Source organism: Bombus fervidus, chromosome 7, assembly GCF_041682495.2.
Source record: "Bombus fervidus isolate BK054 chromosome 7, iyBomFerv1, whole genome shotgun sequence".
Taxonomy (NCBI): Eukaryota; Metazoa; Arthropoda; class Insecta; order Hymenoptera; family Apidae; genus Bombus; species Bombus fervidus.
In genome coordinates, this window is record NC_091523.1 from 9,979,759 (window position 1) to 9,994,643 (window position 14,885).

Here is a 14,885-nt window from a genome sequence, read left to right on the forward strand (position 1 = left end):
TAATTAATTAGAAAAATAATTATCATCGTGGTCAAACAGTTTACAACGATATCACAAAATATAAATTTCAATTAAAATTGCAGGTATTTCGATATATCATAAAATTTTTAGTAGCCTGACTCCCCTTAAAAAATGTGAATTCATCAATCTCATGTGAAAGAACAAATTACATGTTAAAATAAATATTAGCTGCACATGAAAATTAAATTGTGTTACGTGTAAAGCTAATGACATACAATTACAACTTTGATTTATGAAAACAACGCACAATACTTCGTTTAATAATATCCTTTTCAAATAAATTCGATAAATTCTTAAAATACTATCGGATGCACGTTCCGTCATATATTTCGTTAGAAAAGAGAACCAAAATAAATACTAAACACCTTGTGCTTATTATCAATGAAAATGATCAAAAATGAATTTCTTTCTTTATGATGATTAGTATAATTCCTTGAAAACGCGTAGGGACTTGCCTATATTACGCCGAACGACTAATCAGTATTCAACATAGTGTACGCTAATATTTAATGATAAAGTACAACGTTCAAATATGTCCATTTTGCAACAGGTCTAAGTAATCACGCAATTTCAATCTTACTTTTATGTCACTAGTCTCACAATGTATTTTTAATGATAGTGTACCACCTCATAAAGCATATAATTTTATTATTCGTTTCTTTCTTCTTTTCCTTTTCTTCTTTTTTTTTTTTTCAATGCTTATCTCGATCAATAAAAAATGATACTAAGTACTTTGTATAAAATACAATAACCAATGTACGTACATATGTATACATATATATATTATACATAATATAAAATAATATATATACATTATCATATATATACGATATGATATATATATACATTATTATTTATTATATATATATTATTTTTATTACGAAAAGAAACAAATAAAATTCATATTTCGAAAAATTTAAACGCGAAAACAACACTATCGTTAGAAATTCATTGCATTCCCGCGTAGCTAGGAACGATAATCAAGGAGATTATCGAGCTTTTTTTATATCTGTACAAAAATATATATGTGTACACATGTCTCATTGAATCTTTGACCTACAGTCTGTTTTAAACAAAACGCGCAACATACTAATCGTGGATTATGTATAATATAATATGTTGGTATTTCCCTATAGCTACTGTTATTTTAAAATGAATTCTGTTAACCATTGATCGAGCAATTATTATTTCCTTAAGCTACGACAACTAACAGTGGAACATTCGTTAACAAAATTCATTCAATTTATGCTAACATCGACGATTCGAATCGTATGTTTTGATATGCAAATGTTTAAAACACACTGTACGCCGTGTCATCCCACACATAACATGCATTCATATAGCTTCTAGTTCATATGGAAACTCAATGATTGAAATTCGTTTTCTTTAACAAGTAATTATACAAAATTTCTTATGCTGTGAGCACAGCTTCTTCGATAAACCCGGAATAAAGTTATTTCTTTTCTTTACACAATGCAGTTTTTCTTGGCATATCATGCAAAAAAACCACATTAGTAGATAGAGACACGCACATAACACTTTTGCACAAGAGTTAAGTATATTAAATTTTTATGTATAAATAAAAAAAAGAACAAGAAAGCCAGTTCAAGAATCATATTAAAAAATAATTAGAAAATGTAATTATTAACTTATATACGAAACACGGTTTTGTACCAGAGTCAACATTAAATACACAAATTACATTTCGTAACCTATATTTCACACCAATGGATAACAACGTATCTCTTACGTTTTTCCGTTTTTTTCTTTTTTTATCGAGAATGAGATCCATATTTGCAACACTTACAACATTTATAAAATGGTTTATTACGGAATATATTTTATCATTAGCATAAGTATCGTCTTTATAACATTTAGTGATTTTATAATACTTTAATGTACAAAGTCATAAGTAAGCTTTAATTATACTACAACGATGCGTTACACCATGTAAATGTTAACAATATAGGAAAGTTAGCAGTTTTAAATGTTGAACGCGAACTAACGTTGAGCGTATAAAATGAAAGGATCAGCACACCAAGGTATAAAGTTATTGACCTATTAAATATTACAAAGCGTAATACAATCATAAGGATTGAAACAAACATTTTTATCTGTTAATCGTTTGAAATCGTAAGAAATTAATATTTTATAATACTACAAATAGAATTTACATTATAAAATGTATTTTTTTAGGCCATTCGGGAATTGTTTGATGAAATCAATAATACCATAATATAAAACGATATTCTAGATGTTTGTGATGAGAAAGATGAAATGAAATGAAGAATTAAATGATTTACAAATTTGTATAAATTATATAAGTTGTACACTCTGGTCCAAAATCCAATTAATTGCGATCAATTATTTCAGGAAGGCAGATTTAGATATGCTATGTATCTGCGTGTCAATTCTTTGTTTTATACAAACTGTGACTTACTTCTATATTTCAACCTAATTTCTTATATATATATATACATATATAAGATACATATACATATATATGTATATATATGTATATATATGTATACGTATAATATCTATCTTAATACACACATACATCAGTCTATCTGTACATACTATTTTAGCGCAAGGGAAGTTCTCTTACACCATTGCAATTAAAACCCGATACAAAAACCGACGGAATATTTCTTCGAATAGAAGTAATCTGAGGTGACTTCTCTTTGTTATATATGTTATCGCCGTCGCTAATATTTCTTTTTTGTCACAGATCGTCTAAATCATTAGATCAAGCTATGCCCTCCTTTCCTTTCTTCGTTATCTTTTACATTTTTTTTATCTTTTCCATGTGTTATTTAGGAAAAGAGCGTCACATTCACACTATAGATCGCATTATGAATAATGCTAATGCATATCGTTAATTATTCAACAGTCGTTGGTCTCGCAAAACCTGTATTTCCTATCGACCGTCGCAGCGAGAGATAAGAAATAAGAGTTACAATGAGATGCAAAATAACTGTTTTCTAAAATCCCATATAAACCACAAAGTTGTATATCACGGTTCATCCGCGATACTTGATCTGTACAATATGTATTACAATTTAAAAGGCTTTTTTAATCAAAATCGTGTAATTAATTCAAAATTAATATCTTATTTTGATTAAAAGCAAGCAGGTTTTCGTGTTATAAATTAACATTAAATATTAATGCATGAAATTAGTTTTCCTCCAGTATAAATAAATGTATTGGACTCGAACAACAAATCTTCTTAATAAACAACTGTTTTATCTTAGAAAAATAAAATACAATGCAATATAATACATACAAAAAGTTGATATCTCTCTACAGGATACCAAATCAAAATAAAAAAATAATATTCATAATCGTCAAGATTGCAATTCGACCGCATTATAATACTTTATCTCCAATATCCGCTCGCAACAGTAATCAAACAGCATCCGATAATCTGCAGTACCAACTGACTGAATGATGATTGTAGATGATATTAATTGTCGGGCTGTAAGTTCCCAGCCAATTGAATTAATAAACATCCTAGCCTTGTACAGAGCTAACAAGGTAAAGTAGGCTAGTAAGTCTTGACGAAGGATGTGGTTTCTTGAATGTCTGCTTCACTATCTGTGCCCTGGTATCCCTGAGATTGAGAAAGGGAAAGAAGTGCATCCAGGCCTAATGATTCAGCTAGGGGATCTGGCGCTCTTGACTACAGTATAGACAAACCAAAAACATATTGCACTAAAACTATAATATAATGCTATTTAACAAATGAAAAAGACTTAAGACTCAACTGAATACAAGTGAAATCAAGAATTGGGAAGTAATTGAAATTCTGTGTAAAACTAAAATATTACACAACAAAGAGAAAAGATTTCAATTTCACCAAGCAGCTAAAAATACTACAAAAGTAGCAATGACATCCTAAGCATATTAATTTTAACTTACCGTTGAATTTTGCTCTGCTTCTTTACAATTACTACATATGTAATCATCCTCCTCTGCAATTTCTGTACGATCTAAACCAACACAATGCATGTGGAACCAACCTTCACAGCCACCATCACACTGCACCCAATCAACTTCCCTACCTAACATAAACAAAAACAAAACAGCAATATATAGAACAGCGCGCACACACACATAATGTAATAATAAATATAATTATACTAAAATATTTTGTTCAAATATGTGAAGTATTCCTACCGTTAGGTCGTAAGCAATTAACAGCCGCACAATCATCTTCTTCGTCTGAAGTATCCTGTTTGGTCTTTTTCCTGTTACCACCCCTTTTCTTTGGGCCTTCTTCTCCTTCTTTACGTTTCATCTAAAATTTACGTCTAATTGAAACCAAAGTAACCGATTTGTAACAAACACCGTATTTATATAAAGTATTTTTAACTAGGAAATGTTCCAAATTCAAGCTTCGCTAATATATACAAGGCATTTCTAAATTTAAATACCTTTCGAGGTCCACGCTTTATTGGAACTAGAGAACTGGCTGATTTTTTTTCTTTCTGCAATGTTTTGCGCTTAGGTAAATTCTTTTCTTCTATTTTTTGTCTTCCAAGTTTTTTCAATAATTCGAATTCGTCGGATTTTCTTTTCCTTCCACGCTTTTTTACATCCTTTATATCCTGATTCAAGTTAGTTTGGACTTCCTCGTATGATGCATACTTGCGAACCGTACTAGGACTATTTGTATGACATAGTATACGCCAGATGTGTTGTGTTTCATCGAGTGCAACTTCTAATAAATCGCCTTCCATCATCAGTTCTTCTAGACGTAACCTTGCTGTTTGTGAAAGTACAACCGCAATTTCCGTTGCATCATTTGATTGTGTTTTACGCTGAATTTTTGATACTGTAAAAGGAAACATAAACATCATGAATACTACGTTTATATCTTTAACATTTATTATTTTTTGTGAGAGAGGATCTTACTATAGGAATACGCATGTTCGTTACTATTGAATGTACTACAACTTGGCTCATCGTCATCTATAGTAACAATGTCGTCGTCATCATCCTAAAATATATCATAAATATATTCAATAGTGTACAATATAGACATATTTCAAATATGTGCTATATTACAAATATATACTATTATATTCTACAATACTATTTATATAATAGACATACCGCAATACTAACTACACTATCATCTGAATGCACACCACTGAGTGGGGCAATTGCTTGTACTCTCTGATGTAATTCAGGATTATTCGCTGCCTTTTTCAGTTCGCTGCTAATAATCTTTTCTGTCTTTTCCCTTGCAGCTGCTTCCACTAATTTCTGTGATAACACAGACAATTTTGCCAGTGCAGATGAAATTTCATCCGTGGCTAGCGCCTGTCGAGCTCGATCCTATTCGATGTACGTATACTATGTATATTATGTATATCGTTATATATTATAACTCAATTTGTTAACGTTAATTTTTACATAAACCTCACCTGCCAATTCATTGCACGTTCCGTTAAACATTGTAATGCTTCACCTTCTGGTAAACGAATAGGAATCTTTTGAAGACTAACTAAAAGTGCAAGAATCGTTTCTAACCGTGGCCGTCGTGAACGTAAGCAACATGGACATAAAAATTTAATTTCTCTTGACATTGGAAATTTTCCTTTATACGACGTCTTTGGTAAAGGTACACAATTTGCTAAAATTACAATATATTTTGACTAATTATAATTGAGCTCAACACCTATATTCATTATAATGAGAAAATATTACTTACAGTGAAACCAATCCTTACAAAGCTCACACTGAAGCATGAGCCCGAATCTTGGTCGACGACAAACACAATACCTTGAATCATCAATTTCGGTTTTCATTAAGTTTCTTTCCCTTAAATTTCGCATCGCTTCCATTTCGCGTTGTTCAGCTAATTTAAACGCAGCTACAACGGTAGCTGAATCATTGGAATCATCCAATTTTGTATCACAGACAAATACAGGTCCTATAGAATCTTCATTCTTACTCTTTTTAGCTTTTAACGCTTGTATACCAACGCCAATTCGTGGTGATAAAGCTTCCATTAAAGTATAATGTGAATTTTTCCTTAGGAATGTTCTTGCTGTCCTTTCTTTCCAGGTTTTTGCTTGTGAAAGAGTAGATTCTAAGATTGGAAGAGCATCTAGGTGCAGTGGAATATTTCTACCTTTTTTTATTAAATCATCTAGCGTATTATAGTATGGAAAGTTATCTCTTGCTTGTATCTCTTCCATTATTTTTGTCCAATTTTTTGCTTTGTTTAATGTATCTTGAAGGACATCTAAGCTTGGTAGGTAAGCTTCTACTTTATCAGCTTCACGAATAAATTCTTCGAGAGACGTAATAGTTTGTCTATTTTTTGTATGGAAATATAATTTTGCTTTTTCTTCCCAATCATCAATTGCAAGCATTAATGCTTGCAACTCTGAGAGAGTATTTTCTATACTTAAATGAGGAGGCATTATCATACCTTTCTCAATTAATTTTGCTAGATCATCACGATGTACTGACTTTGGATCTTCTTGAATAGACTTCACTTCCTCAAGCCATTGTATTTGTGTTAATTTCTGTAATAAATAAATGTGATTATATATCTAAGAACACGAATATATTCTTGTCAAATACGTGTATACATTATATTTATATATTTACTTGTCTCAAATGTATAAGTTGAGGTAGTTCAATACAAATAGAATCTCCAAATTCAATACATTTTTCCAACTGTTCAATATCACAATCATCCTCTTTAGATTCTAGTTCTTCTGCTTCTGTTTGAAATTGCAATACTTGATCAAGTATAAATTTTACACCATCAGACTCCTTGAGTTCACAGCACAGATTTGTTATTTCTTTATAGAAAAGTGTTAATTCTTCTACTGTAAGCTTGTACTTAGTTTCAACAGATTGTCTAGTTCTGTATAAAAAATTCCAAATAAGTGAACTTATCTTAATACAAATAGTGATATCTAATATGAACACAAACCAAAAAACTTCATAATACCTGGTACGTTGTTTATTACTCAAAAGTTGTTGTGCAACACTTGCACATTTTTCAGCATCTTGTACAGCAGTTGTTAAAGCTGTAAGCAATTCACTTTCTGGAAATTTTTTACTTTCTGCTTCATTTAACAGTTCTTTTAATTCACTTAATTCAATTTTATCACTCTTTTTATCAGGATCCATTGCCTCTTTTACTTTTGTCACCCAGGAGTCAAATGACTCTGCTTTCAATTTTAATTTTTGTAACATAATTGGTAATTCGTCTAGAGTATAGCGATAACGTAATGTATGCTTATCTGGAGGACAATCACAAAGATCTGTGAAATGCCTTAAACAAACTAATTGAGAACTTTGGCATGAACATGTAACTGCACTCAAAAAACAAGTTGTCTTGCAAGCTTCACACTGTCTCTCATCGTCCGGTAAAAGTTCAAATGCTTCTCGTTCTGCTTCTGTTACACCCTGAAAGATATAATTTTTACCACAAAGATCATTCATGAGAACATACACCATTCTTACATTTTAAAAGAAATATTACAACGCAGAATGAGATTATCAATGAAACACATGTATCCATCTGTAGATAAGAACACTTTAAAATAGAAAAAATTTTTACAAATATATTATTTGTTTAAAATTAACAAAGATACTTTTCAACAAAATTACAAGAAAAACTATAAAAATCTCTGAATCAACAGAGAAAATACAACGCCTGTTTAGCATCATGGCAAGACTTTAAAAACATAACCTCTATTCGCCAATAAAAGTTATATAATCAAAATGAGAGACACACCAAATAGGTATCAACAAGTCAAGGTTGATAACTAAGGAACGATCGCACAAAAACTATTTTAATGATATGAATGTAGGCTAACCAAAAATAACGAAATATAAAGGCATTAACGATGATTATAACGACGTCGATGAAACTACGATGCCCAATGGTTGGTAATATCAGCCGCACACACGTCTTTCACCGCGTGTGCCCGCATGGTTACGGTTATGTATGTTTGCCGACGTGTACGTGTAATGTTGTATGTGTAAGTCTGTGAGGGAATGTCTCAGCATATACTATACCGTTTGACCTAAATATATTAGGCTTTGCATTTAGAATTATAATCTGTTCTATGTGAGAAAGTGATTTTGGAGGCAACATTTAAACGTTTAAAATACTTATGAGTTCAAAAAAGAATTAGACGCCAAGCATCTTATAAATTTTAATAAAACAAAAGATGAAATATATATTTATAATAATTAGTAAATCACATAAATAAGCAATTTGATAAACTTAACAATTTAGTTGTATTGCCTATAAGTATTTTATTTTTAAAATACATTTGTGATATCTGCATCAAATTTAAAAAATAAAAATTATATTATTTGAAAAATAGAAATATGTCACTTACCCACTCCAACAGATTCTTTCGTAGTTTCTTCTCATCATCTACCATTTGAAGCATATCATGGTAAGTTGCGGTTGCAATTCCTATATCTAATGAGTCTGGCTCCAATGACATTTTACACACCAATTCGTCATGAGAAAATACACAAAATCGTCTTAAATTTGAATAATGCGTTATACAATCTCGTCCAATTTTGAGCTATTAAACATAGAATAACTGTATAAACTAAGTACAAACATGGATATAATATAATATGTTAGTAATAAGAATTTTAAATGATGCTATACCCAATCAGCGGGAGCAAAATTCACGGCTTCAGCAAAATTGTAACCCTGATTAAAACCTGCATGATACGCTCTCGGAAATGTCACTACAAATTCTCCCGCGTGTTGATCAGTTCTAAATACTGGAACGCCTAAAAATCAAATATAAATATTAACGATAGTTTATACTACATAGTATATACTTAACGAAATAGCAATTAAAAATAATATCGTATTACCTTCATTCGTTAAAATGTTTGGATTCATAATAGTAACTAACTGATGAAGTAAATCTGGTTGACTATGAAACAATTCTGGTGCAGCCGATTTCATTGAGTGTTCAAATCGTTCCGCTTCAGAACCTGGTACACCATACCATGTTTTCGGTTCTCCCCAGTGTAGATAATTGATTGAATAACTCCAGTGATCCTCATTATGCCAACAAAATGTTGCAAAACACATTCCAACATACATCCATGGAACTTTCATACCACTAATATCAGCATTTATATGACCTAATACACTTCCTCGTAAAATTGGTAAATTGTTCAAATTCCATGAAGATTCAGCATATTCTTGATCACATGTAAACAAATTGACGCTTGTTTTTGTTGGAAATCCCGACCCGTGATCCATTGTATGTAAATCTGCGCCATATTCAACTGTTACATCTTCGTCAATTGAAGAAACTATTCGCCAAAATTCTTTTTCTACTAGTGATGTAGGCACCATCTACAAAAAGTATTGTCCAATATTTGCAAGTATATTACAACATTATAATACATAATAAGATAACATACATGTACAGGCATGTTAAAATAATCGCTCTTAAATTGGTCAGCCATTTCTCCAAATTGTTGAAGTGTATATTCCCTTTGTGCTTGCTCAAATCCGAATGCTTCCATTGGCTTGGAAACTTCTTCAGCAACACACTTTGGACATCTCCAATCACCTTTTGGTATTTCTGTCAATGGTGGCATAAGACAAAAAGTATGATAACTATCATCACATCCATCACATAAAAGCATGTTTTCTTCATTATCACCTCTTCCGCAATTGTGACAAATATACTTTGCCAACTAGAAAAATACACACATGAATTAAGAAAGAGAAAATAAATTGTACAAATACAGATCATAACTAAATAACATATGATATACACTCACTGGGTCGACTTCATAAATAAGTTTTACACCTCTAGTTTTATTTGATTTTTTTCCTTCTTTGGTATTAAATCCAGCCATTTTTGGGCCAGGTCCATAAAACTGTAATTTTTTAAGTTCTTTACTATTATCTTTATCATCATATTGTTTATTTCTAATTCCATCTTTACAATCATTGTCAGAATCACATTCCTCTTTACAATCCTCTTGTTTAATAGATACTTCCTGCTTTTCTTCTTGACCACTAAACCTCTTAGAACGACGGGAAAATTTCTCAGGTGGGGGTTTAATTTGTTGTCGTGATATAATTCCATGTGGTTTATAATCTCTATCTTTTTTCTCATTTACATTAGAATCTGGTTCAATTTTCTGTATAATTCAACATATGATATATGCACATTAATTATTAAAAAAAATATATGTACAGAATCTAAATAAGAAATAACTTACAATATCTGCCAATGTCTTTCCTTGTTTAAACACATCAAATGGATACAAAATACGTTCATAGTGATTTTTTAGAATACTTCCAACGCTACGACCAGAAGGATAACCTAATTTATTTGCAATTTTTGCCCATCTCCTTTCCTTCGTAACTGTTTCAATTCCTCCTAAATATAACATTAATGTATTAATATTTAGAAACCATGAAGTAAAATATTAACAATTAAATGATAAAAAAACAAACCTTCATCGGTAACTATCTTATGTAAAGAATATAAATCAAGAGCCTTGCGTTCAACAAGGGGGATTTTTAAAGATGAACCTTGAAGTTCCCAAAATTTTGCAATTTGATCCAAGAAATTAAGTTTTATCCTGGTTTTTGCCTCCAATTCATTTAGCCTTTGTATTCTCGGAACAAATTTGAATTTATCTACATCAACAGCAAATGGTGGCTGCCAATTCTACAAACAAAAAAGAAAAGAAAAATTCATAAAATTGATTTATATATATCTTATCTATTACAATATAAAATACATACATCACATGTATATACAAAATAAAGTATAAAATACATAAGATGATACAATATACAAAGTAACTTAATATTATATTAGTATATATATATTATAGTAGTATTTATAGAATATGAATTGTTAATAACTATTATATAAGACCTTAAAGAGGTAAAGTATTCCCAATTATTTATAAATAATTCGGTAACAAAACAAATTAAGTATAGTGAAAATTATATAAAATAAGCATCCTAGTAATGCAAAAATTCTGGATTATTTTATTTATACATATCTCTGTTTATTAAAAGAACAATATAAATTTATTTAATCATTTATAATATTTATCTATATAATGTCATTTATATAAAGTATAATACAAAAAAAGTTAAAATAGTATATTTTGCGAATTATATGCATTTACTACGATCTGGATTTGCATTCGATATGCGTCGGAATACTTACAGGTCTTCAGATGATTCAATTAATTTAATAAAATACGGATTAGTATTTAGAGTATATATAGTAATGAAAATATAATTAGATCTTTTATTGATATTTATCTGGCATAAGGAAATAGCAGCAGAGAAATTACTTTCATCTTAATTTTATTTGTTCTAAAATATCAGAAATTTATTGATGAGATACATAGTAACATATAAATATATATATCTAAATAATCGATAAATGCTTTCGTAGCTTCATCTCATCACCGTGACGCAACACCATTGTAAGATCAGTCGACTTTTAGAAACAACAAGTAATAAAAAGCATAAAACAGCCATCGAAATAGAAATGTGAATGATTTTGTTGTGATGATATAACATTTAATATGTTTACAAACGATTACATAATTATAACAACACAATAAAAAATTAGACATATTTTTAACATGATGCATATTGCTGCATCTCAAGTTGAAAATACATAAATATCATGAAGATTTTCTCCATATACGACGCCCGTTTAATGCCGTGACCATAGTTATTTCCGTAATGGCGTCATCCCGTTACAAAATATAAATTTTCTCAAAGAGTAATGAATTACAGATAACTAGATTAATATACAAATTACGATTAGATCAAAGTTATCAGTTAGACAAAAGAGATCGATTTTACAATAAGAGATAATAATTGTAAAAACAATCAATTTTTTAAAAGTTAAAGTGTTTGGCATGGAGAGGAACATTAGCAGTCGTAATGATACATTTATCGTTGCTAGACTAAAAACAATATATGCTATAAATCTAAATAATGTTTACGTGAAAAGCTGTGAGAATAATATTTTTATGTTTTAAATTTATACACGTTATGATAAATTTGTAAAAATCACCATACCTTTAAATTACTTGGATAATTATAAAATTTCGAATAATGTGATTCGTAATAAAATTAGTGCTTTAAAGATATAAAAATATACTTTCATTCGGGGGAAAAAGTGTATAATACATTCAAAAAAACAATGATTGCGTAATTTTCTCAGTACAGATTTTATATAATTCATGTGAAATTATTACCTATGCGTGTTACATTGTTCGTACGTTTTGTATGATGCATTTTGACGATTATATATTTATGCATAAAAAGACCAAGATTTTTAACATTCAATTTATATCGAAGGTATACTTCTAATTTCTCATTATTTATTTGTCCTTTTCACGATCAACATAATTTTACGATTTATATTGTAAAATCTTTCTTTTCACATATGAAAACAAAATGGAGGCTCAAATAGATTCTAACGGTGATACAAATCAAACGAACAATTATGGAATTTGAACTAGAAATCTAAATATTTTACACAAAGCTGATATTTCCATATATGTATATATAGGCAGTGAAAAACATGGCAAAATTTGATGGTACTGCGCATCGGTACTTTCTACTTCATAAAACACGAAATTAAAACAAAAAAAATTATATCAAATTCTTAGAATAAACTAAATGCAGAGATTCTCGAAGAAAATTGCCATATGACATAACAAAGCATAATTATTCATCAAAAACTTGTGATATTTTTAGGTAAAATCGTTTTACTTCTGGGTACACACGAAACTGATTCCCATATCAACAATATCACGATATCAGAATTGTCTCAAAAAGATCTTTACCTATAAACGCTAATAATTATTTCAGCGCTTCCTCTGTCGATGTCATGGATATCGTATAGAATTTCCGAAACATTTCAAGACGTTTTCCTAAGGTGACATTGTTTCGATTGTCTCGGCCATTTTACATAGCGTACCTTCTAGCTATAACGATATTAATGTCGCAATAAAATGAGTACCCAACATATTTCATTTCAGAATTTTTTAGTGGTTCCTCAGAATACTATCACTCCTAATTCTACTTCCTATTCTAACCAGTGAAGATATTGACGTGTGTATTGCATCCTGAAATGTCGATATAAATGCTAACAGCATACGCATACAAAATAAAAAAATCTCTCCGAGATAATAAATCGAAGTCTTTTCTTCCCTTTCGATCGTATTATCTTACGACTCGTATCGATACGAAACAGTCACGACTTTTGCCAGATCTGTATTCTTTTAACGCGAACGGAAAATTCTATCTTTATTGATATATATATATATATAAAAGAAACACATTATACGAGGAGAAACGAATTTTCCTCCTTTAATTTAATTGAATTTTTTTAAAGTACATGTTACATAGGAACTCATTTATTTTATGATGTCACGGCTATGTGATGTTCGTACGGAAGCGTCATAGTGCGTAAACGAGGTCGTGTGTGCATATCTGCACGTTCACGACAATCACAAGAAAATACAATGCTATTCATTCGTTCAAGTCTTAGGTCTTTAAGCATGGAACAAGGATGATGCTTGTATAACGTGTCCTTCCTATGATAAGGTAAACGAAAGAGAAAGCAAGGAAAAGAAAATGATTAATAGTAGGTATGATACTCACAGGCGGCGGTTTGATCTTACAAATGCCAGACTTCTCTGCGATCGGTCGTATTTTTGCAATGTAGCCAAGAGGGTCGTGAAACTCTTCGATACTCGGTTCGAAAACCGGCGCCTCTGGAGGTATGACGAATTCGAAGTCCGAATCACCACGATCACAAGCCATGTCTTGGATGCAACGATAAGTCCCGAAAAAGTCTTCACAACCGAAGTTCGTGTCGAACCTCGATACCATGACTTGAATGCCTCGACACAGCTTGGACGCGGATAGGTGGCCCACACGGCACCTAACGCGGGTGAGGACCTCGCGTCAGGTTTAGCACCGTTACTCAGTTACCGGTTGCAGCGATTTATTTAGAAATCTGCTTCGATAAACCATCTTTATTAACTGCATTTGTGTACCTCGTGAGAAGCAGTTGACAATGTATGCAATAAGCACAAAACACAAACAGTAAACACTAACCACGATATCACACGGAACCTCGCACACGAGCAACTGTCCCATAGCCCCATTCCGTGATTCGTGAACCTACCTCTTCTTCCCTTACTTCATTACAATGCAATAGTGGCGCCATCTTGTATCGAAGAACGGATTATGGAACTTTTTCGTCTACGATTTTTGTATGTATGAAACTAAGATCATAGATGTAAATATATCAAAATTATTTGTTCATAAGAAGAACGTTTAAGAATTCACATAAGAACATGATAAATATTAGTATTTTTAATGAAACACTGTACTTGAATTGTAAAAAACACACGTTAAAGTTATAAGTACAATAAATGACAAATAAAAACAAAAATTCCCTATGAAACGCTGCTATTCACTTTTAATACATAATCAAATTAATTAATCATTTCTAAAACATGAAACGAAAAATGAAATATCATAACTACTTTGTGTGTTTGAATCGATTATGTGATATGATTTTATTCAAATGTATTAAGTATTAAATCAATAATTGACAAAAATTAAAATATACGTACTATGTTACATTTATTTATGTATATCCATAAGTTGTTCATGGGAAAATCATTTATAAATTTCCACTTCCACTACATAGTATGTAATTTTAACATGAATATTCGTAGTATTTGAATGTGTTAATATTAATACAAATTTATGTCAAATCACATAATTTAAATTTAGCGCCCTAACACCCAGATAACAAACATGCCAT

The 14,885-nt window shown here is 30.6% G+C and overlaps 1 protein-coding gene and 1 long non-coding RNA gene across 4 annotated transcripts; one reads left to right on the forward strand and one right to left on the reverse strand.

The window, feature by feature from the left end:
• Window positions 1-601: 601 nt before the first annotated feature.
• Window positions 602-14,221, reverse strand: Kdm5 (Lysine demethylase 5). 3 transcript variants are annotated; one of them, XM_072007148.1, is made up of 18 exons: window positions 13,709-14,221; window positions 10,514-10,730; window positions 10,276-10,436; window positions 9,829-10,194; window positions 9,463-9,741; window positions 8,902-9,394; window positions 8,687-8,814; window positions 8,403-8,597; window positions 6,998-7,458; window positions 6,649-6,910; window positions 5,741-6,563; window positions 5,454-5,662; window positions 5,140-5,364; window positions 4,939-5,023; window positions 4,458-4,858; window positions 4,201-4,321; window positions 3,943-4,085; window positions 602-3,634 (listed from the first exon to the last, which is right to left on the reverse strand). In XM_072007148.1, exons 1-18 carry the CDS (start codon window positions 13,937-13,939, stop codon window positions 3,569-3,571), a joined length of 4,866 nt encoding a protein of 1,621 aa, XP_071863249.1. In that variant the 5' UTR covers window positions 13,940-14,221; the 3' UTR covers window positions 602-3,568. The 3 variants fall into 3 exon arrangements, with proteins under 3 accessions (XP_071863249.1, XP_071863248.1, XP_071863247.1); XM_072007147.1 differs by having other exon boundaries at window positions 602-3,703; window positions 5,152-5,364; window positions 13,709-14,220; XM_072007146.1 differs by having other exon boundaries at window positions 602-3,703; window positions 13,709-14,220.
• Window positions 12,173-13,072, forward strand: LOC139989141 (uncharacterized). The gene is made up of 3 exons (XR_011800271.1): window positions 12,173-12,397; window positions 12,513-12,799; window positions 12,914-13,072. It is a non-coding gene; the product is annotated as an uncharacterized lncRNA (long non-coding RNA).
• Window positions 14,222-14,885: the final 664 nt, after the last annotated feature.

Excerpts from the sequence above, each read along its gene's own strand:
- Kdm5 (XM_072007146.1), bottom strand. The coding sequence starts at position 13,939 with ATGGTATCGAGGTTCGACACGAACTTCGGTTGTGAAGACTTTTTCGGG. Across the intron at positions 9,395-9,462 it reads ATTTTAACATGCCTGTACAT|ATGGTGCCTACATCACTAGT; the intron begins GTATGTTATCTT and ends TACTTTTTGTAG. Across the intron at positions 8,598-8,686 it reads ATTTTGCTCCCGCTGATTGG|CTCAAAATTGGACGAGATTG; the intron begins GTATAGCATCAT and ends TATGTTTAATAG.